Source organism: Archocentrus centrarchus, chromosome 2 (genome assembly GCF_007364275.1).
Source record: "Archocentrus centrarchus isolate MPI-CPG fArcCen1 chromosome 2, fArcCen1, whole genome shotgun sequence".
Lineage (NCBI taxonomy): Eukaryota > Metazoa > Chordata > Actinopteri > Cichliformes > Cichlidae > Archocentrus > Archocentrus centrarchus.
In genome coordinates this window covers 6,803,211-6,826,467 of record NC_044347.1, presented here as the reverse complement: position 1 = coordinate 6,826,467, position 23,257 = coordinate 6,803,211, and the positions used below count along the sequence as shown (strand labels likewise).

General features: G+C 41.8%; 1 protein-coding gene across 1 annotated transcript; it reads right to left on the bottom strand.

Moving 5' to 3' along the window:
• Nucleotides 1-7,963: 7,963 nt before the first annotated feature.
• Nucleotides 7,964-22,831, bottom strand: LOC115796214 (NLR family CARD domain-containing protein 3-like). Its single transcript, XM_030752511.1, has 8 exons — nt 22,517-22,831; nt 21,290-21,368; nt 20,791-21,016; nt 18,845-20,657; nt 12,548-12,721; nt 9,687-9,842; nt 8,788-8,834; nt 7,964-8,612 (listed from the first exon to the last, which is right to left on the bottom strand). The coding sequence occupies exons 1-8, from the start codon at nt 22,777-22,779 to the stop codon at nt 8,080-8,082; spliced, it is 3,291 nt and encodes a 1,096-aa protein (XP_030608371.1). The 5' UTR covers nt 22,780-22,831; the 3' UTR covers nt 7,964-8,079.
• Nucleotides 22,832-23,257: the final 426 nt, after the last annotated feature.

Below are 23,257 nucleotides of genomic sequence, written 5' to 3'. Positions count from 1 at the left end.
GGAACCTCTGAGCTCTCCTGATCCACTCTGTGAAGGAATCATCAAGAATCAGTTCAATCACAGGGTAAAGATCCAATAGGTGATCTTCTGACAGTGACTCAGGCGGCTCCATGTCAGTTAAGTTTAGCAGTCCTGCTGATCCCACACACAATCAGCACTTTGAATTTGATGCTGTGATTTGGGGTGGCTGTAGCTCAGTAGGTAGAGCAGGTCACCTACTGATCGGAAGGTCAGGGGTTCGATTCCTGGCTACTCCAGGCTACATGCCAATGTATCCTTGGGCAAGATACTTAACCCCAAGTTGCTCTCCGACCGTTCCGTCGGAGTGTGAATGTGTGTGGATGTTATATAATTAAAAAAGCACTTAGCTTAGTTAACATGGAAGTGCTTGTATGAATGGGTGTGCATGGGTAAATGTAAAAAATGTGTTGTATAAGCGCTTTGAGTGCTCTGACTGAGTAGAAACGCGCTATATAAGAACTAGTCCATTTACCATTTGTTTCAGTGCTGAGTCATTTCTTTAAATTAAAAATATGTGTTACTGTCTCGTCACCATTCATGAACATAAAGATTTTGTTTTTTCAGCTTTCTCTTGATAGAAAACATTCTGCATGGCAGTTAAAAAGTCACAAAGACATTTACTGTAAATCTAATAGATAAAACACTGGACTTTAGTGTTTCTAGTCTCCAAGAACATGATAACAGTGGATAGGTTGCTTCAGTTGTGGAGTTGCTGTTATGTCACAGACATATACAGTGCTTTGAAAAAGTAGTCATAACTGAACTTTTTCACATTGTGTCACATTATAACCACAAACTTAAATGTATTTTATAGGTTTTTGTGTGACAGAACAACACAAAGTAGTTCATCATTGTGAAGTGGAAGGAAAACGATACATGGTGTCCAAAAATATCTGGTTTGTATTCAGATATTTAAAGTATGGACTCAGGGTTCGGTGCCTTCTGGCATTACAACCATACTTATCATTGGGTTATAACCTGCAGCTGTGATCATTCTCTGAGACCTGCTGTGTTGCTGTGGAGGTTGCTGATATTGTTTTTGCTGCAGTATTTTGCTGCCAGTGGACCGTCTGAGACGACTCACTGAACCGTCTGGGAAGCTCTGTCGTTCGAGCAGCTTCAGTCTCCTGGGTATACACAGGATGCATTCAGGTGCAGGACTGATTGTAGTTCAGTTGTGTATTGGCTCAGCTCAGTGGAGTTACAAAAGGATTTACATGGACATGCCCCACATACAGCACATACACAGCAAGTAAAACAACACAGCCTGTGTGCACAGAGGGACTGACTACAGTCTACAAACATTTACATGGAAGCAACTCAGAGAGCAGAAGATTTGTTTGTGTCATTGTCTGGGGTCCTTTGGACCCCGTGTGGTTTTGTTTTGCTTCATTTTGTCTGTTCTGTTCTTTTCTTTTTGTTGTGGGGTTTAATTGTTATTTCTAGTCCCTGGTGTTCTCCCTGTATTCTGTGGCAGTTCTGCGTCTCTGTTCCCTCGTCTTTCTTCCTGTTATATTTTGATAGTCTTGTAGTCCCTGTCTGTTGTGTTCAATTTTGCTTCCCCTGGTCTCTTCAGTGTTATTAGTGTCACCTGTGTTACCACCTGTTTCCACCTCCCTCATTAGTCCTCCTGTGTATTTAAGTCCAGTGTTTCCGGTGACTGTTGTTGTGTTGTCGTCTAATCTTTGTCCTGTTCTTCGGTTCCCAGGCTGTGTGCCAATGTCAATGTTTTCTGGAGCTCCAGTGGAGCTTAATTTTGTTCTGCATCTTTTGCCACTGGTCCTGCCTTTTGTTTAGCTTCGCTGAATAAAGCTGAGTTTATATCTTACCTCTGTCTGGCGTATCCTGCCTTGGGGTCCTCCTTCCTGTCTGCCACACAGTTGATCCATGACAGTTTGAATCATTAGTGTTTTATTTTTATTTTGTGTATTTTCAGAGTTTGACTCTTACTTCAGGACATTTAGATCACGCTTGTATATGAAGCGAAAGTCATGATTAAAATCAAAGCAAATATGAACAGCAGATGTTTGATTTCTTCACAAAATAAACAAACTGTATAGTTTCATTTCTGCAAAAGAGACTGTTGAATATTTCAGTCAGTATGAAAGATGGTCATAGCTTAAGGGTCAAAAAAATACATTTAAAAAAATGAGGCCTGTGTACAATTGAGTCCTATAGAAGTGTACGGGTAAATGGTCTGTTTTGTACATCTTGGTCATACTTTGTTTCAGGTTTGATCACTCACAAATGTATTGAGTTTTACAGTCAGACCTGCCCTCAAAAGTTCTCAAAATATTAATGTTACTAACAGCTCACCTCTCTGCATCAGAAGGTTTTTGTCCTTTAAAATTAATTTGGGGAACTTTAGACCCATCACTCTTTAAGGACACACAGCTGGGTTCAGGTTCAGGTTCAGGTTGGTTCCTGTGAATAATGATGCAGCAGTGATGTGAGTGCTGAGCTGTGACATGGAGAAGAGTCATGGACAGTTAGAGATGGTCATCTCACCTCTGAGCTTTGGTCTGGCTCTCATGTTCCCCACACAGAGTGGTTTTAGAGGGAGGGACTCCCTCCTCTCTGTCCTCACACTGATCCATGCTGCTGAATTCACATCAGCTCACACACACTTTCTACCTTCACCTGCAGAGGAAACACACATCATTCACGTGCACATCAACTGAAATCCTCCTTTCATCATTTCCAAATATCAGCTGCTTCTTTCCTGCTTCATCTCAGTGTCAGTCAGACTGCAGTGTGAGGATGAACATTTTCCAACAGTTCAGCTCATCACTGTTCAAAATAGGATCATCTTTGTTAAAAGTCTGAGAGAACTGGACATCACAGATCACTCAAACATGATTATAGACGTCAAACTTTGAGCCTGTAACTGGATGAAGTAACTGCAGAATAAGGGAAGTACTGAAATACAGCAGAAGTACTTCAAGACAGTCCTGAAGGAAAATGCTGCAGAAATGTTGAGCACTTTAAGTTACTGTCATGTTGGACGGTGTGACAGGCAGAGATGGACTCAGATGCAGGACTCCAGAAACAGACAGAACTTAAAAGATGTTTATTGTGTAACAAAAACCAAAATCTTTGTGGGAGTCAGATGTAGAGCATAAATCAAAACAAAGCAAAATAAGATCACACAAACACTCCAACATGACGACACCAACAACACAACAACAAGCAGAGAAAACACAGGACTGAAATACACAGCAGGGCTAATGAGGGAAGCTGAAACAGGAGGGAACACAGGTGAACCAAATTACACTGACGAGACAAGGAAGCAAAACTGAACACACTGCACAAGAAACAAGACACTACCAAAATAAGACAGGAAGTAACCTAACACTGTACACACAGACTTGACACCTAGGGAGACTGACACACAGAGGGATAACAGACACCAACACACAAGAACACAGGGAGACAGAAACACAGACACCACAACAACAACAGAACTACACAAAAGGAACATAACACTGGGCCCCCTGACCCAGGACCACGACAGCTACACAAGCAAATCCACATTTTAAAGAGTTTCCAAATACAGTTCAAAATACCTCTGATGATATCTTGACTTGAACTGTTGGTCGGTCTCCTTTGTTGAGTCTTCTCTGTTACTGTGAACTACGGAGCATCAGATTTCTGCTGGAATTAAACTGCTTCCAAAATCTGCACATGGAGCTTCACACAGAGACGATCATCTGACACCAAGTTGAGGAAAATGAAGTGAAAGTGTAATAAGGAAGGAGGCACCCAGAGAGGAGGTTTGGGAGAAGTGCTGAATCAGTTTGAAATGTCTGATGGAAGTTTGTGGTTTCACAGTCAAACTCAATCAGCTGAATTAGTCACATGTTTGCAGACACAATGAAATCATCCACAGTATCAGGCTGTTTGTGTCCAGCTTCAGTGTTCATGTGAGTCTGAAGCTGTTCGATGGAGCAGCGATGAACAAACTGATCATTTTCTCTCTCACACCTGAACAATGAAGCTGTGCAGCACTGTTGTGTCAGAGCTGCAGCTAAACTACTCGTATCAGTGTGAGTCTAAAGGTCACATGATCAACACTGAAACAGTACTTCCTGCTCCTGTCAGTGTGGAACTTACTTCTCCTTGTTATCAGATTTCTGTGATGAAACTCATCGACCAACAGAGCGTCTCACAGCAAAGTTCACTCTGATTTCTCCTCTTTCTACATTTAGAGATCATGTGACCAGTAATGTGAGGAAGAGGAGTCCCAGTTATAGGAGGAGGAAGTCAGAGGGGACGAAGAAGAAAATGAAAGGGACACAATAATAGGAACAGCCTCATCATTGAGGCTTTTATTGTGAAACGCTTTACAACTTCCTCAAAGGAGACTCAACAGCTGATCACACCTCTAATAACTGATCAGTCTCATGGTTCTAATGATTTAAAAATATGTGGAGGAAAACATTTAGAAACCCATTAAATATTGAATGAATATATAACATCAGAAATGGATCATTTTGGACCTGAAGTGTCTTTAGAAACATCTTTCTGCAGACCAGCATCACTGTCCTGTTACTGAACATTGTGGTCACCACATCTACACAAGTACAGACACCACAAAGACTGTGTGCTGCATTTAAGTGCACCTTAGAAAATTAGAAATCACACTCAAACAGCTGGAAGCTGTCAAAGGCTGATTTCTTTCTCTTGATTTTGATGATCATGATGACCTCAGAATGTGGCCAGTGTTTTAACCCTCTGCTGTCTGATGTGATGATCACACTATTGACCAGTTTATAAACTTTTTATTGTTATCTTAATGAAGGAGCGCTCCCGTGGAGTCCTGTATCAGAGGGAGGATGGAGGACCTGGTGGAGGAGCAGGCTGTCCCTGGATCAGCTGAAGTCATTTTGGAGGGTGCAGATGTCTGAGGGGGGCTGCTGCAGAGTTTGGTGTTGTGTTTGATCTGCTCTGCACTCTCAGCACTAAACATCCAGAGAACTGGAGGTACATGAGGCAGATCAGAGAGTTTTTAGACTTGCAGAAACCTGCTGGCATTAATGTAGGTGCTGAGAACCAAAGTGACTCTGAGAGCTGGACTGAAGCTGATCAAACTGTTACAGAGCTGCAGTTAGCTCAGGCGTGGACGGCTGAGCTGCAGCACAGACACAAGTAGCCTCCATGGTATCTACCCCTGCTGTTGTTTCAACATCATCATTAATTAACAGCATAATTAATGTTGTTCCAGCCCATCATTGAAACTTGTTGTGATCTCAGAGCTTTAAAAAGACCAAAGTGAAGTTTGCTGCAGAAACCCTTTAAAACAGAAATGCTCACAGAAGTCAGTGTTAGTATATTTTTCAGTATTTTTCAGTCACAGTTTGGTTCAGTTTAGCCAACAGAACGACTCAGATTCAGATCAGTTTACTAAAGTTATGGCTTAAAATACTCTTTGACAATGAAAACCATGTCAAATCTATTTAAGGGACATCTTCTCCATCTGTGGACACTCAGTACTGCCTGACTCATGTAATACAGACACATCCACTCTGCATTAAACAGCAGTCATTTTACAGCTTAGGTTGAGCTTAAGCCTTTAATATTTCTGCAGTCTTTTTTCCTGAGTCACAAAGAGTCACAGAAATGTGATCGGTCAGTTTCAGTGATGGTCCTGGAACAACAACATGATGAAGCTGACCTGCTGAGAGCTCACACTCTTCTCTGTATGATTCATGTCAGTCTGACTCGTCACATATTTGGACTGCAGAGCTTTTTGGGGCTGATGTTTGGTCTTCTGTGAACTCTCAGTATGAAATATGGAATATGTGAAGGAATGGAGACACAGATCAGTGTTTATGGATATGTTGATGTAGCTGCCTCCATCATTCCACATATCTGTGATTATGATGTTGTACTTTATGGTTTGTGCTGCTGTCTTATGGTTGGTATTCAGAAATGTTTACTGTTTTTAAAGTGTTGTTTTTTCACAAATTTGTTTGAAATCAAATCTTTTAAAAATAAAAACTTGTGTATTTAATGTTTGGAGTGACATTATTGTAATATTATGTTTGGCCAACTCTCTGTGAGAGAACAGTGAGTGGGACCAAGAAAAAAGCTAGCTTCATATTTTAGAACAGCTGAGCCATCTGGACCCAAACAGGAACATTAAGCTGACCCAACAGCTTCACTGAGATGTGTAATATTTCCACTTGGAGAAAAGTTGGAACAACTGGACCCAAGAAAAATAAGTTTTGTTAACTTCATATTTTGACTTGTACAACTTTACAGTTTTATTTTTACATTGAGCATCCATCCATTTTCTTATCTGGGTCCAGCTTGCAGGGACAGCAGCCTAAGCAGACAAGCCCAGACCTCCCTCTCCCCAGCCACCTCCACCAGCTCATCCGGAGGGACCCCAAGGTGTTCCCAGGCCAGCCGAGAGATATAATCTCTCCAGCATGTCCTGGGTCTGCCCCAGGGCCTCCTCCCATTAGGATATGCCTGGAACTCCTCATCCAAGAGGCATCCTAATCAGATACCTGGACCACCAAAACTGACTCCTTTTGATGATACATTGGGCAGCCTTGTTTATTTATTTTACAGTGTTGTCATTTTGCTCCTGTCTGAGTTTCAGACAGGATTTCATCAAATAAACTGAGCCATCCCTGAACCAGCCAGCATCACCTCTCTGCTTATCCCAGTGCATCTCCACCTTCTATCTCTCAATAGTCCATCATCCAGCACCTGCCAGGGTCAGCCTGAACTTTGTCATATACCTGCCTGCTAATACAGTGTTTCCACTCCATTTCAGTGGTTTTCTGTGTTTGTAGTAAAGTAACTAAACAAAGACAAAGGGCAGAGGTAGGAATACAATTAAGCAAGTATTTATTAAAGCAAATTCTAAAAACCAGGTTCTCCCAAAGCCAGGAAATACCTTAAACTTCTCCTGTAATTAAATACATACATTGAAACACACAGCTCAGAAAATAATTTACATATTTACATGTATGCCACATCCAGATGTTCAGAAACACTGAAAACAAGGGACTCACAAGTTGGTTTCCATCCCTGTAAAAAAAAAAAAAAGAGACAAACTCCCACAGAGGCCCTGGGGACAAGGAAGAACAAGAACATGATGCCATTTCCTGACAACAATTTGATGTGATTTTTTTTTTATAAAGATGTTTAGTATCTGCTAATGGAGAAGTGAACAGGATCATATGACTTCAAGACATCTATATCAGTTTGGTTAACAGCAGGGATCAGTACAATTATAAAGCAATTCACCTCATCTCTGTACTTTAATCATTACATTAATTAATCATGCACTTCATCTTCTCACAGCAGAGGGACACAAATCCCCATCAATGAAGAGTTAAGAGACATTAGTGACATCAATCTTACATTTACATCTGACCAATATATAAGTTCATTTTTCTTTGATTGGATCAGTTTTTGACAGCAGCTGTTTTTATACAATGACACAAGCAAGAGATGCTGAATGTCTTTAATATTTTATACACAGTGCTATTGGCTGTCCATTTATTCAGTGATAGAGCATCCACACAGTCTGTTCTCATGATTTGGGAACAAATAGAAGCAAAAGCCCAAATGTGCTCTTAATGTGAAAATCTCCTGTTGAGACCTTCCTGTCTTACTTCAATCACAGCTTAAAAAAAAATGACTTAAAAAGTGAAAATATCTGGAGGGTTGAACAAAATATCGTGTGATATATTTTTCTTTTTTTAAAAAAGCAAAAACATTCAGTTAGACTGGATCAAGACATGGACGGTTGTGAACTGAGCTTCAGAGAAACACAACATCCTGATATTCTCTGTGAAGCTTTGAGTGGAAAAAGACAGAAAAACAACATGTGGATCCTGGAATAATGGCAGCTTCCATCTTTAAAGGACTGAAGAGGAAGAAGTTTACAAGGAATCATTGAGAACAGTTTCAAACATCAACTGATTGAATCCATGAATCTGAAAACGTGTTTGTGAGTGAAAGAGACAGAGATGTACAGACTGAACTATCTGTTCAACAGTCAGTTTCTCTGACAGGAGGACACTCTTTACACTCAACTCAGCACAGACTCACTGAGGAACCATGAGACCAGACTGTAAATCCAGGATAAAGAGGTTCAGTGAATGTGGTGTTGAAGGTGTGGAGGTGGATCAGAGTGTCAGAGGAGACTCTGTAGAAGGACAGAGTGCCAGCAGGACAGTCCACATACACTGCTACTCTGTTAGAGACAGAGGAGGAGGAGGAGGATGTTCTTCTTTTGTTGTGCCAGACAGAGTAATTAACTCCAAAAAAATAAGAACAGCTCAGACTCCAGGACTGATCATTCCTTCCAAACACACAGTCATCTCTGTCTCCTTTCCTCCTGATTCTTCTGTAACTCACTGATATTCGAACCTCTCCTCTCCACTCGACCTCCCAGTAACAGCGACCAGTCAGACCATCTCTACACAGCAGCTGAGGCCAATGATCAAATCTGTCTGGATGATCAGGATATGACTGAACCTCCAACATACGTGTCACCTTCCTGTTGTTGTCAGATAGTGTGAGTTTTCTGTTCACTGTGTTTGTGTCGATTGTGAGTTGACAGGAATCTGATGGAGAGAACAAACACAATCCAGCTGCAGTTATTGATCCATCATCTGTTCATTGATTGACACTTTGATGATGACTCCTGACATCAGAGATGTGAATGAGTGATGTGACAGTTTGAAGATGGTTGAATGTGTGCTGCTTTGTTTTCATCAATCACATTAAAAACACACTTACACTTCCTCAGACCTGGGATCAGCCATCGGACTCCAGCAGGCTCCACCCTGAAAGGAGGAGGGGGGTCAGAGCAGCACAGTCTCTTTCAGCATGTACACATGGACATTACATCACTCTCAGACACACACTGTTAGACACTGATTGTCAGATTGTGTCCTCTTTGTGTTTGTTCTAAATGGAGAACATCAGTGACTCTGTGAGCTGTTAATTAACAGCTCTGGAAAAAGATGCAACAGGTTTGTTGTATTTTTCTGCATGGAAATGATCACAGAGGGACCTGCTGACTTTTTGTTCTCCTGTCCTTGATGTGCTGCTACTTGGTCTGAATATTAATGATCAGAGTGGATCAATGATCAGATCATTATTGCAGTGCACAAACAAAGGCAGCTGCAGTGAACTACAAAGGAAGCATCTGACACTTCACTTTCATTAGTTTCTGTTTTTGGATTCTCCTGCTCTGTTTCACTCACTCTGATTCTCATACTCGTCTGCTTCACTTTGATTTTTCTCACTGACTTTGATGCTCAATATTTCAGATTCTCCTAACAGGAACATGAGCCACTGCAAATCAATAGAAAGGCTCATTTATTGATTTATGAAACTTAATGCCATTGATGGTCAGAGGGTAAAAATGTGAGACTGTTCCTCTGCAGAGATCACTTTGAACTGGTTGCTCCATTGTTGATGATGGAGATGTTCTCCTTTGAGACCCCCATACAGATATCTACTGTTTCTGTTCAAGCAGACTTTCTGATAGAAGCAAAGTAAAAAGGTTCCTCTATGTGTGACTGTTCAGATAACACTCGTATCCAGCATGAAGTCATCAGACAGGGCCAGAGTGAAGTACAGCTTCCTCCTCTATCAGACACTGTCTGTGGCTGCAACAGGCCTCTCCATACCTGAGAGTTTCCAGTCTCAGCTGCTCCAGCAGCTTCACTCCTGCCTCTCCTGGATGGTTGTAGCTCAGGTCCAGCTCTCTCAGATGGGAGGGGTTGGAGCTCAAAGCTGAGACCAGAGACTTACAATCTTCTTCTGTGATCAGGCAGCCTGACAGCCTGCAGACATGACAGATACTCTTAGAGAACAGCAGAGCAGCTGCATGCAGACAACAAACTGCAGCAACAAATCAGTTTAAAATGAAATGACTGAAACAGGAGTTCAAAATAACCAAGTCGGTCTAAATGTTAAAGTCTACAAGTGATAAAATCAGTGAAGTCAAAATGATGATCAAATCTACATAAAGTAGGACTGAGGCTGATGGGAGTGTCATTAGTTTTGCTGCTTTTTGGTTTGAATGAAAGTTTTGGTCAAACTAGAAGTCTGAGCAGATGTTGGCACTAAATTAAAAGTCTGCTGATTGTCGAAGTTCTTATATTTCATTGTGAGGACAATATGAACATCTGAAACTCATTTGATCACAACCCATCAAATCTTTGCAGAACCAAAGTGGCAGCTAAACATCATCCTCCACTGAACTGTGCTGCTGGTGAGGCTGACATCATTTAAAGGTGCACATGAGGAAAGACTTCATTAAGAATCAGACACAGAGAGGAAGAAGAACCAGGGTTAGAATAGTTTTGGATTTTACATCATAGTTTAGTTTGAGTTAGTTTCAGTATTAGTTTTAGTATTTTCAAACTTAATCAGCTGCAAGATTCAAGGTGCAAAAGTGACTATTGTGTAATAAAAACTGGACAAAGATCCCTTTAAAGAAATATATTCAACAACAACTGTTCACGGACATCAGCACTAGAGGCTAAATGTGTGTAATATTAAGGACACTCATGAACATCAACAGGGAGAAACAAAGAAAATATTAACTCCAAAACTCAATAAACTCTACAATAAACTCTACAATAAAGTTCAGCGTCAGTGCAGTAGATTAACAACACCTACATGTGGTGTTTGACAAAAACAAACTCTCTGAAGGAGTCAAAGGTCAAATCCAGCTGCATCCTGATGTTCTCACCACCTGAAGCTGCTTCTGTTTTGGAGCTAGCTTGTTAGCTCGTCCAGATCCGCGGCTCCTAACCGCAGCAGGGAGACCTCTGCTTTATACTGAGCTCGGCTCGTAGCTGCTAACTAGCTCGCTCGTCTACTGTAGGTCAGCTCAGCAAAGAGGAGAGATGCAGCGAGTCGAAGATTGCAGCAGCACAACTTTATTCCTGTACAGGAAGCAAGGACCGCGTACAGTGGGATACATTTCAGTCAGAACCGGTGTTACACCAAATTCTGCGACCCATCATATTCTGCGACCACAGGGGGCGATAGCGTACATCCCTCTGCACGTACGTGCTGAATACCAGCGAGAAGTAGACTATTTACGTAAACTGCAACATTTATTTATCGTTTACCAATTTATTGAAGGATGGGTAGTAGTGGGTTTATGTATTTCAAACGATAGAATAAAAGCATTCAATGCAACGGTCCATCCAGCTGTTTTCAATGTCAAATAAAAAAAACGCATTTCCTTCGTCAATGCGAACGAAATAATATTCCGTAAGGTTTACAATCTCCTGTTTTGGTGCTTAGGCAGTTTACGTAAATAGTCTCCTTCTCGCTGGTATTCAGCACGTACATGCAGAGGGATGTACGCTATCGCCCCCTGTGGTCACAGAATATGATGGGTCGCAGAATTTGGTGTAACACCGGCAACTAAACTCTTGTTGGGCTGCAGCAGCTGGTATTCAGCCACAACTTATTTTCACCCACACCGAGCACACTTTTCCCTCGCGCTCCTCTCCCGCGTTAGCCCGCATACACACACAGGGCGGAGAAAGTGGGTGGTCTCTCCTTAGCCTACAACACTCAACCTGTGGCCTGCAATACATTACCCATAAGGCTACACTCTTAAAGGGGAAAGGCTCTGCTGTAACACTTGGTTAGATGCTCCTAATTAGACTTGCAGGGTCTTTGCGGCCTCTGAACACAACCTACGAAGTGTCCGACCTCATGTCCATGTTTCTGTTTGTGTAGCTGGATTGTGTGTGTTAATCACCTTGTGGTTGTGTGCTGGTGTTTTATATGCGGTGCATGCTGGGACTTTTTTTGGTCCTCGCTCTTTGTGCTCAGTGTTTTGGCTGCAAACATATTTGTCCCTGTTTGTTCACTTTCTTCAGTCCGATAGTTTCAGCGTCTCCCTCCAGGAATTTGCTGACATTTGTGAGTCCTTATATTGATCTTTGATTATTATACCTGATTGTTATTCTCTGACTGATTAAGTAGCCAGAAACGCACAAGGACTGACCAGGTTAATCACAACGTTGTGGGCTGCGTGGACAAGCAGTCACGTTTCTCCAGAGGTGCACGCCAGGTTACCTCGTAGGATCAGAGCGGTTTGTGTAGCTAATTTTCAATTTACAATAAGGGCACTCTGCTCTGTTATTTCCAATTTCCTTATATGGCAGCCTAATGCTGCTTCTTTATCATGTATCACTCATATTCATGTGTTTTTGCACGGCTAATGGTATAATCCCATGTCCCCCTGTCTGATTGGCTGCATGGTGTGCCCATCAGTTCTGCCCCTGTCCTCGGGTTTGTGAGCAGAGCTAATGAGAAATTGGGGATCCTGTTCTCACTCAATGGGAATCAGCTTTAATGGTTCACTACCAAGCATCGGTTCTTAAAGCCAGCTCTTTTGCAAACAACACATCACTAGTTTAGATAGTTTGACAAATCACAGCAGACACAGTCCTGCATCTGTTAGACACTAATGGAAACCAGATTTTAGTCATCTGTTGAACATTTGAAGAATGCTGACCTGAGTGTTTCCAGTTTACAATGTGGATTCTCCAGTCCAGAAGATAAAGCTTTCACTCCTGAGTCCTTCAGGTCATTATTACTCAGGTCCAGCTCTCTCAGACTAGAGGACTGGGAGCTGAGAACCGAGGACAGAGTTTCACAGCTTCTCTCTGAGAGGTCACAGAGACTCAGTCTGAAAAGACAATAATAAGAAAACAATTAGTAAAGGATTAGTCTTCTTAAGCAACATTGATTTATATTTTAATTTAATTGGAGCTCTACTAGTAGGTTGATCAATCGTAAACTGATAGTTGATATCAATGATGGTATTGGTATCAGATTAATACTGGAGTGACAGAATTGATACTACAGTCAATACTCCATTTCTCCTGCTTCATTGATAATTCAACATCTATGCAAACACCATTCCTCGCACACTGAATGAGAAAGTATGAAGTTAGGAAGATGAGCTGTACTGACCTGAGTGTGAGGATGAAAATAAGAAGTGCAGTGGAGCCTGTTTAGGCAGGCTGTGTGATACAGGGAAGTACTGAATGTACCAATAGGATGAAGTGTGTGTACAGTATATGTATGTTTGCATGTGTGTGTTGCCCCCCTGGCCTGGTGGATGTAAGGGTGGTGTAGTTCCAAATCCTGCAGTTCTGTATATTGAAATAAAGGCACACAACATAAGCTTGTTTACAGCTTAATTGCAGGATTTATTCTCCTTCCTTACACAAGGAAACACAATCACATCAATGACTTCCTATGATAACCAGCAACTTGTTGCACAGTGTAGGGTGACAGATGTTAATACAGTGTCAGGAAGTGCATGAGTAACTTCAGTGAATGTCATTAAAAAGAAACTGAAGCACAAGGAAGTCAATCTGATGTGCATGAATGTTCTTCTTCAGCTGTACTTTAACAACTATTACAACAGTACATGAACATGTGCTCATTTTGCATTGGGGTCCTCTGCCTTGCCGGCCTCAGCAGCAACCCTGACATAACTGGTTGTGCCACCCTTGGCAGCAATCACGTGTTTGTGATTTCTGACGAGTCTCTCTCATCACTGTGGAGGACTTTAGGTCCACTCTTCTTTACAGAATAGTTTTAATTCAGCCACATTGCAGGGTTTTCCAGCATGAACGGCCTGTTTAAGGCCAAAGCATCTCAGCTGGACTTTGTTTTAGCCAATCAGAGGTGGCCTTACTGGTGTGTTTTGGATCATTGTCCTGCTGCATAACACAAGTAAGCAGAGCTTCAGGGCACAAACTGATGGCTGGACATCTGCTCTATATGATAAAAGTACAGAAGGTTCCTTTAAAAGTTGTGTCGTGTTTACTTGGTATCAGTTGTAATGTCTGAATGTGAAACTGCATTTATGTTGTCTCCTAAAGGTGTAAGAAAATTCCAACAAGGGAACTCTCAGTTTGGGAGCTCATCTTCACTGTTTAACTTCACCAAAAAAAGGAAAGTTGTAAAATTGGGGGTCTCTGAGCCCCTCCAAGAAAACGGGTAGAAACCAGTCTATGTGTGACAACATGAGTACCAGATGTTAAAGCATATATAAGGCTGTAAGTTTCTTTGTTCGGTGTGCAGAAGATCATTGGCCTTCTTTCTCACCCAGATGTCTCGAGCGTCTGTATTTTGACATTGTCTTTTTTATAATAAATCTTCTGTTATTCTATAAAGACTGTGTAACCAAGAATTCCTTCAAACAACATCAAGATCAAGAAATCACACAGTTCAATAGCAAATTTTCCAATATCACAGATCATTGGTGAACACATTAATTGTCCACTGTAGCTTTGTAAGGGGCCTAAGTGCAATATAATATGGGATAGAAATAGTTTATAAGTGTATGGAGACATGGCTTATATTGATTTTTCACACTGTAATTCACAGGTCCAAATCATATGTTTCACATATCTATTAAAATAGGGTAACAATTAATACTCCACAACTCTCTTCAATGCAGCAAAGTTCACTGCATTTACAAAAGTACTGACATTCTTTTCTTAAAAAGTACTTGTGTTAAAAAATACTCTGGAAAAGGTTGAAGTACCTCTACCAGAGTAACCTGTACTTATTCACTTTTACTCAAGTAAAAGTACAGGCTGTGAAATGTACTCAGAGTAAGAAAGTAAAAGTATCTCTTTGGAGCACATTTCTTTCTATTGTTGAGCAAAGCTAACTGAACCTTGTGCTGCAGCTGTCTGACTGTTTTCAGCTGCTGGGAGTGAAGCAGAGTGGATGATGATGCAGATGAGTGACAGACTGATGATGATGATGATGATGATGATGTTTGATAAGGAGGAGCACATTAGAGGTCTGCTTCACAGCTAAAGCTCTGAGTCTGAATACACAGGTTCCTCTCAAATGTTTGTTTTTCCCCAAATAATTCATATTATTTGTAGGGGTGGGACTCGATTAAAAAAATTATTCTAATTAATTAGAAGCTTTCTAATTAATTAATCGAAATTAATCACATTTCAATATTTAACATGAGAAGTATTCATTTAAGTTTGGTTGATGAATTAATCAATATACATAAGCTTAAACTTCAATATTTTGTTTATTTTCCCACCAGTCTACTACACAGACCAACGAAGGGTGGAAGTGCTCCTGTGATAAGCAAACTCCTGAAATTAAAGTTAAGCATCAAAACTGGATAGTTTTAGTCAACATTAATGTCTCACTTAATATAGTTGGAAATGAATCATTAGCTCAGCAGTATTCCTTGATGTTGAAATGTGTTATGCTTGTTTTAACAGCTTATTTTGAATTAAAGATTTAAAATTGAACCACAAAAAGCAGCAAAAGTTTGTTTGCTGTTTAACCAGCTGCTTTTACACCACTGTGGAAAAGCAGCTGGTTAAACAGCGAGGACAGAGAGGATGCAGCCTTCGCAGGATGCGGCCCCTGAATTTCACACAGCTCATCATCGTGTTCATCGATATAATCTGTATGCCTGGAACTCGTGGACTGAGAAACGTTCCACGGTGCAAAGTGTGATTAAAATGCTTTAAATTTTTAATTCGTTATTTTCCCCGTAATTACTTAATCAAAATTAACGCGTTAAAGTCCCACCCCTAATTATTACAGTTTAACCTATAATAGGACAGTAACATTAACAGAAGTCACATGAATATGAAAGAGATTTACAAGTAAGGAAATGTCAGGATATAAAATAAATGTAGCAAGAATTTGGTAAAAAGATCTCAAATCAAATCACAAACCACATGATCTGACCTGAGTGTCTCCAGTTTACAGCGGGGACTCTCCAGTCCAGCAAGCAGCAGCTTCAATCCTGAGTCCTGCAGGTTGCTGTTACTCAGGTCTAGCTCTGTCAGCTCACAGTCTTCTAGTTGAAGAGAGGAGGACAGAGCTTCCCAGCTTCTCTTTGACAGGTAACAGCTACTCAGCCTGAAGAGAGATAACATATAGTGCAGGGTTGTCCTGATGGATGATGGTGTCAACAATGGTCAAAGTGACGGGCAATAGCTCACCAATCTTTTAATCTAATTTCCCCATTAATACACTAAATTGATATCATTATTCTGAGAGTCATAATCAATTAAATCTTCTTTGCTACAGTTTTGCATCGTCCACAAATAACCAACACTTGCAACACAGACGTGTCTGAGCGTCCATACTGTGTGTGTGTGTGTGTGTGTGTGTGTGTGTGTGTGTGTGGAGTGACACTGATCCATCATAGTTCTCATCACATATGAGAGAAAATAGGAGGAGCATATTTCTGACTGTTGGACTGTTTTGTTTTTTGTTTTTTTTTGTGTTTTAATTGATGCTTAATGTAACTGTGCATCCACAGATGTTACTTTATCTCATCTCCTTAACTTGTTTCCTGCTGTGTTGGGGAGGAACAGTGAAGAGTGCAGAGAGAGGAGAGATATTTTACACAGAAAAAACTACCTGGATGATATAACAGAACTGTCTGTCTAAGCTGAAAAGTTGGTAGACGTCATAAATAAACAACATTATAACTGTTCAGCTGACATCCAGCCAATGTATGTTCAGAAATTAAGAGGCTGAATCAGACAGTGGTGTTTGTCAATGTGCAAATGCTTCTTCATCCTGGAAGTGAGAAACAAACTCACAATGTGCCTGTTTGTGTTTCATATTTTTTTTTTGTATGATAAGGAGGGTGGATAGCAGCACCATAATTACAGGCTCCTGTTGGAAGGCAGTGATGCCACAGAGGAGCAATAGGACAACTGGAGCTATGAAGCAAATTGCTGAAACCTAATGCAGTGCTGTGAAAACGTATTTGCCCCCTTAATGATGTCTTAGTTTGTTACATATTTATCACATTTGCATGATCATCTATATATTTAATGTTCTCCACTGAACCATCCAAGGTTTACTCTCAGTAGGAACAATATGAGAACAGCACCCCCCCACCCCCACCCCCATCAAGACTGGAGATGCAGCAATACTGGAAGAGCATATGGGAGAAGGATGCGTCACACAACACCAATACTCAGTGGTTAGTGGATCTAAGAGAAGACCACAGCAACCTCCCTGAACAGGTTCCAGTAACCATCACGGTGGCAGACATCCAAGAAAGAGTCTCACATATGACGAGCTGGACAGCACCAGGCCCTGACATGATACACACCTACTGGCTAAAGAAGCTAACTATACTCCATGAGCACCTGGCAACACAAATGAACCAACTGCTAGAGACTAAGACACACCCAGAATGGCTGACTGAAGGCCATATTGTCCTGATCCCCAAGGACCCCCAGAAAGGACCGGTCAAATCCAACTACCAGCCAATAACCTGCCTCAGTACAACATGGAAACTCCTGTCAGGCATCATAGCAGCTAAGATGAGCAGCACGTGGCTCAATGTATAAGCGGGGCCCAGGAAGGAATTGTCAGAGATACCAGAGGAGCAAAACACCTCCTACTGGTAAACAGAGCAGTCACTCAAGACTGTAAGACCAGGCTGACCAACCGAGAATAACAGAGCTAAGATCCTGTGGCACTTCCAGATACTGACAGACAAACTTGTGATGGCTATCAGCCATCATAGCAGTGGTGGACAAACAGAGGAAGAAAGCCGTTGTGACAGATGTTGCAATACCAAGAGAGGCAAGTGAACATGAGAAGCTCAAAACCATACCAAGGGCTCAGAGAAGAGCTAGAAAGGACGTGGAAGGTGAAGGTAACAGTTGTCCCTATGGTAATCGGAACACTCGGAGCAGTGACCCCTAAACTGGGAGAATGGCTCCAGCAGATCCAGGAATGACAAATGAGATCTCTGTCCAGAAGGGGGCAGTCTTGGGAACAGCTAAGATGCTGTGCAGGACCCTCAAGCTCCCAGACCTCTGGTAGAGGACCTGAGCTCAGAGGACAAAGACTGCCCGCAGGCCGAGCTGGGATTTATATTAAAAATGATGATTTAAATAATTAAGGGACAATAATAATTTAAATAATTAAAATTCTTGGCTCGTGCTGGGAGGTGCCGGCCTGCTGGGGAGGGTGGGCTGCTCATTGCCTCTGGCTCTCTGGGCTCTTGCCTGTTGACTGTGGGGGCTCCGTCTGGGGTCTCCCTCCTTCGTCCTCTAGTGTGTGTGCATGGTTGCCATCGGGATGTGTGGCCTCGGGTCTTCTGAGCTCCTGGTGGGCCGAGGATGGCCTGGGTCCCGTGGATTTTTCCCTACTTGCTTCTGGATCCAGATGGGGGTGGTTGCAGCTGTTTGCCCTCATTATTCAGTACGTTCCATGACAGAGGCGCACACACATTACTACAAACTACAGTAAGACTGTATGTATGTATATGTGTGTGTGTATATGCATGTATATAAAGGTGAATGTGTGTGTATGTGGATCTATCTATCTTCTATTATTATTTTTTCTCTCTCTGTTCTCTCCTTTTTTATTTTGGCTTCATTCTTTTTTTTTTTTCTTCCTGCCTGTCAGATCTGGCAAGAGTAAAAATAAAATGCAAACATTAACAAGAATAACCTTTAAACTTATAGAGCTCTTCTTGTAAAAGCAAATATGTTTGGTACAACAATGCATTCGGATCATCATTCCGATTGTAAAAACTGCCAGACATGACAGGCCCAAGAGAAAAAAAAAACCCTCAATCAATGAACTAAATTATCTAAAAATTACATGTGTAATATTTACAGCTGTTAAATTATTAATATTTGATTATCTGAAAATATTTAAATGTGACAAATATCCAAAAAAACAAACTATATGGATAATTAGAAGAAAAAAAGAAATAAGTGATTTCCTTTAAAGTGTCTTTAATGCATAAAACTTTATGATAACTTACACAGCTTTGTTGGAGGCTTTGACCACTGGCAGCAGCCTCAGCAGAGCCTCCTCTGAAGCAGAGTATTTCTTCAGGTCAAACACATCCAGATCTTCTTCTGATGACAGTAAGATGAAGACCAGAGCTGACCACTGAGCAGGAGACAGTTTATCTTTGGAGAGACTTCCTGAACTCAGGGACTGTTGGATCTCCTTCACTAGAGAACGATCATTCAGTTCATTCAGACAGTGGAACAGGTTGATGCTTTTCTCTGCAGACAGATTCTCATTGAGCTTCTTCTTGATGTACTGGACTGCTTCCTGATTGGTCTGTGAGCTACTTCCTGTCTGTGTCAGCAGACCTCGTAGGAGAGTCTGATTGGTCTGCAGTGAAAGACCCAGGAGGAAGCGGAGGAACAAGTCCAGGTGTCCATTTGGACTCTGTAAGGCCTTGTTCACAGCACTCTGGTGCAAAGATTGTAATTTAGATTTTTTAAATAATGTAGACCATAATGTAGACCATGTGGAGGTTGTTTGTTGTTCTTCCAGCAGATTGACTCCAGAGTTGATGAAGGTCAGATGGACATGAAGAGCAGCCAGAAACTCCTGAACACTCAGATGGATGAAGCAGAACACCTTGTCCTGGTACAGCCCTCTCTCCTCTTTAAAGATCTGTGTGAACACTCCTGAGTACACTGAGGCTGCTCTGATATTGATGCCACACTCTGTCAGGTCTGATTCATAGAAGATCAGGTTTCCTTTCTGCAGCTGATCAAAAGCCAGTTTTCCCAGAGACTCAATCATCTTCCTGCTCTCTGGACTCCAGTGTGGATCTGTCTCAGCTCCTCCATCATACTTGACCTTCTTCACTTTGGCCTGAACCACCAGGAAGTGGATGTACATCTCAGTCAGGGTCTTGGGCAGCTCTCCTCCCTCTCTGGTTTTCAGCATATCCTCCAGAACTGTAGCAGTGATCCAGCAGAAGACTGGGATGTGGCACATGATGTGGAGGCTTCGTGATGTCTTGATGTGGGAGATGATCCTGGTGGCCTGCTGCTCATCTCTGAATCTCTTCCTGAAGTACTCCTCCTTCTGTGGGTCAGTGAACCCTCTGACCTCTGTCACCATGTCAACACACTGAGCAGGGATCTGATTGGCTGCTGCAGGTCGTGTTGTTATCCAGAGGTGAGCAGAGGGAAGCAGGTTCCCCCTGATGAGGTTTGTCAGCAGCACATCCACTGAGGTGGACTCTGTAACATCAGCCAGGATCTCAGTGTTGTGGAAGTCCAGAGGAAGTCGACACTCATCCAGACCATCAAAGATGAACACAACCTGGAAGTCTTCAAAGCTGCAGATTCCTGCTTCTTTGGTTTCAGTAAAGAAGTGATGAACAAGTTCCACCAAGCTGAACTTTTTCTCTTTCAGCACATTCAGCTCTCTGAAAGTGAATGGAAACATGAACTGGATGTCCTGGTTGGCTTTGTCTTCAGCCCAGTCCAGAGTGAACTTCTGTGTTAAGACTGTTTTCCCAATGCCAGCCACTCCCTTTGTCAGCACTGTTCTGATTGGTTCATCTCTTCCAGGTGAGCCTTTAAAGATGTCTTCTTGTCTGATTGTTGTTTCTGGTCTGTCTGGTTTCCTGGATGCTGTTTCAATCTGTCTGACCTCATGTTCATCATTGACCTCTGCAGCCCCTCCCTCTGTGATGTAGAGCTCTGTGTAGATCTGATTCAGAAGGGTTGGGTTTCCTGCTTTAGCGATCCCCTCAAACACACACTGGAACTTCTTCTTCAGAGCAGATTTAAGTTCTTTTCGACAGAGTGGAGCAACGTATTCTGAAAATGCAATAATAAGCTATTAAAATGAATTATTGTATATTAAGTAGGCCAACATGTTGGTCCATCTGTTGAGACATTAGTAAATATTTTATTTTTGCAGCAGCTTAAATCTTCAGAGAAATCCTCTTACTGCTCTGCAGACGGTCAGCCAGCTCCTCCTGCTTCATTCTCCTCAGGACGTGCAGTGTGATCTTCACAAAAGCCTCTCTGCTTCTCTTCTGCTCTTTATCCTCACCCTCCAAGGCCGTGTCACCCTCCCCATGACTCTCTAAGCATTCTGGGTAATCTGGACTCAGAACCTTCTGGATCTTCTTCAGTTCATTTTTCACAAAAGTGATGATGTTGTCCTCCAGCAGCTGGAACAGAAAATAAATGAATCTTAGACACTAATCTGATATTATAAATGTCACAGCTTACATTTCCTCTGTTGCTGCTCTACATGGTTCAATAAAAATGGTTGTGGAGCATCTATAGACAGAGATCAAAATCCATAAGAAAAAGCACATTTTCTCTGTGAAGCAGACATCTTTGGTAACAATGTTGAGCAGTGCAATCCACTGGTGTACAAAGTGCAGCATGGAGATGACTGAAAGAACAGATGTAACAGTAGTTGTTGTACATGTACAAACCATCAATATGGAGTCCAGCTGTGTTTGATGCTGCTGGGCAGACTGACCACTGGGAACCTCTGAGCTCTCCTGATCCACTCTGTGAAGGAATCATGAAGAATTAGCTCTCATCCACACAGGGACCAACACAAGCTCAAAGTCCATGAAGTGATGTTTGGATGAAGAGTGAAGCAGATGACTCCCTGTAGCAGCAAAGCTTTACTAGCCCTCAGTGATCCCACTGAGAATCTACATCTCAGTCTGCAGCTGTTCACAGCTTTCAGCTCACTGTGGTTTAGTCCTAACAGCTCTCACCAACTCCTTCACAAAGATTTCCTTTCAGCTGAAGCGCCCTGGAGTAAGACAGTCTCTCTCTCTGTGCTTTCACTGCTGAGCTCCCAGTTCTCAACAACTTCCTCTGAGTCACTAAAACACTATAGATCGAATGCACTGTGTGAAATGATTTGCTTTGGAAGTAGCACTGATCAATTCGAGCTCTGCTTCCTTTCAACAAATGCCTGCTACTCTTTGGAAATGTCTTTAGGAGACTCAGCATTTCCTTCCATCAATCTGTTTATTAGCTGAAAAATAATCAGTGTGATCTTTTCTATCTCTGCGTATTAGAGGAACTAATACATGCTTCTACATTTAGAAGGCCCGACTGCAGTATTCTGCTCTCTGTTCTACCTACAAATGTTAGAAATAGAAACTAGAACTGATTCAGAACTGCATCCAGAATGCTTACGAGGACCAGAAGGAGAGAAATGGTTCCACCTATTTGAAGTCCCTTCACTGACTGCCTGACAGTTACTGATTTGAAAATCACTCCACTGTTTTTACTGTTTGAAACCTTCATGCTCACATGGAAGCAACGTATGAACCATTACAGCCCCTCAGACATGTGAGGATAGAACAATGATCCATAAACCTTCATGAAGACAAACGTGTCAGCAGGACATCAAACACAGACTCACAAAGGTGTCTCCTGTGTTTGATGCACAGCTCAAAGGAGCCCCCTGCTGGAGCAGCTGCAGTCCTACAGACACTCAGCCTCTTCACTACACAAACACCTCCTACAACATCCATTCTTTACACTCTGACTGCTGTGTTTGTGCAACAAACTCCAACACACACCGCTTCACATATGAACACAGAAATGTGTGTGAAAAAGAGCTGAGCAGACATTAAACATGATGGAGAATTTATTCAGAAACACTGAGTCAGGAACAACATTTAGACACACATTACCTCTCTGCAGGAGGAGGAACACCTGATTTAAAGTCAATAATAACATCCTTTGACCAGTCACTCCTTAAGGACACACAGCTGGGTTCAGGTTCAGGTTCAGGTTCAGGTTGATTCCTGCAGAGGAAACACACATCATTCATGTGCACATCAGCTGAAATCCTCCCTTCATCATGTGTGCAGCTGAATGCAGTCAGACAGTGTGAGGCAGAGGAAGCTGAAATCAGCTGCTCTACTTCTACTATCAGTCCAGTAGATGGAGCCATGAAGCTGACTGGAAGCTTCAGTCATTAATATTCAGTGAATTTAACAAATCGTTTTCAAGCATCAGAGTTAAAATTGTTAAAACTTTAACTCCATCTGTTCCTCTTTAGTTTTCAACAGGAAAGACAAACAGTAACAGATGTTCCATCTCAGCTGAAATGGAACATCTGTATCATCTGCCATCAACTGCCATTAGACTGTAGGTCACATTAGAAACTCATCTGATTAAATATCAGATCTCTGATTAACTAAACAGGAAGTGACCTAAGTGGTTGTGTCTGATGGCTGTCATTAACTTTTATAAAGAGATCCAAACTGCTTCAAAACTCTGGAGAGAATCTTTGTAATAAATTATAACAGACGATTCATTGTTGCTCCTGAATGCAGCACATATGACTTCAACACAGATTTTCAGAATAAGAGCTGCTCTCTGTCTTCTTTCCAAGCTAAATTAATTGAGATTCATGAACACTGCAACAG

Bases quoted from the DNA above. Each gene is read 5' to 3' on its own strand.
- LOC115796214 (XM_030752511.1), bottom strand. From the start codon at position 22,779: ATGGCTCCATCTACTGGACTGATAGTAGAAGTAGAGCAGCTGATTTCA. The intron at 21,017-21,289 runs GTTTGTACATGT...TTTCTGTTCCAG, and splicing joins AGCTGGACTCCATATTGATG to CTGCTGGAGGACAACATCAT. The intron at 12,722-18,844 runs GTAAGTTATCAT...TTGTCTTTTCAG, and splicing joins AAAGCCTCCAACAAAGCTGT to ACTGAGTCTCTGTGACCTCT.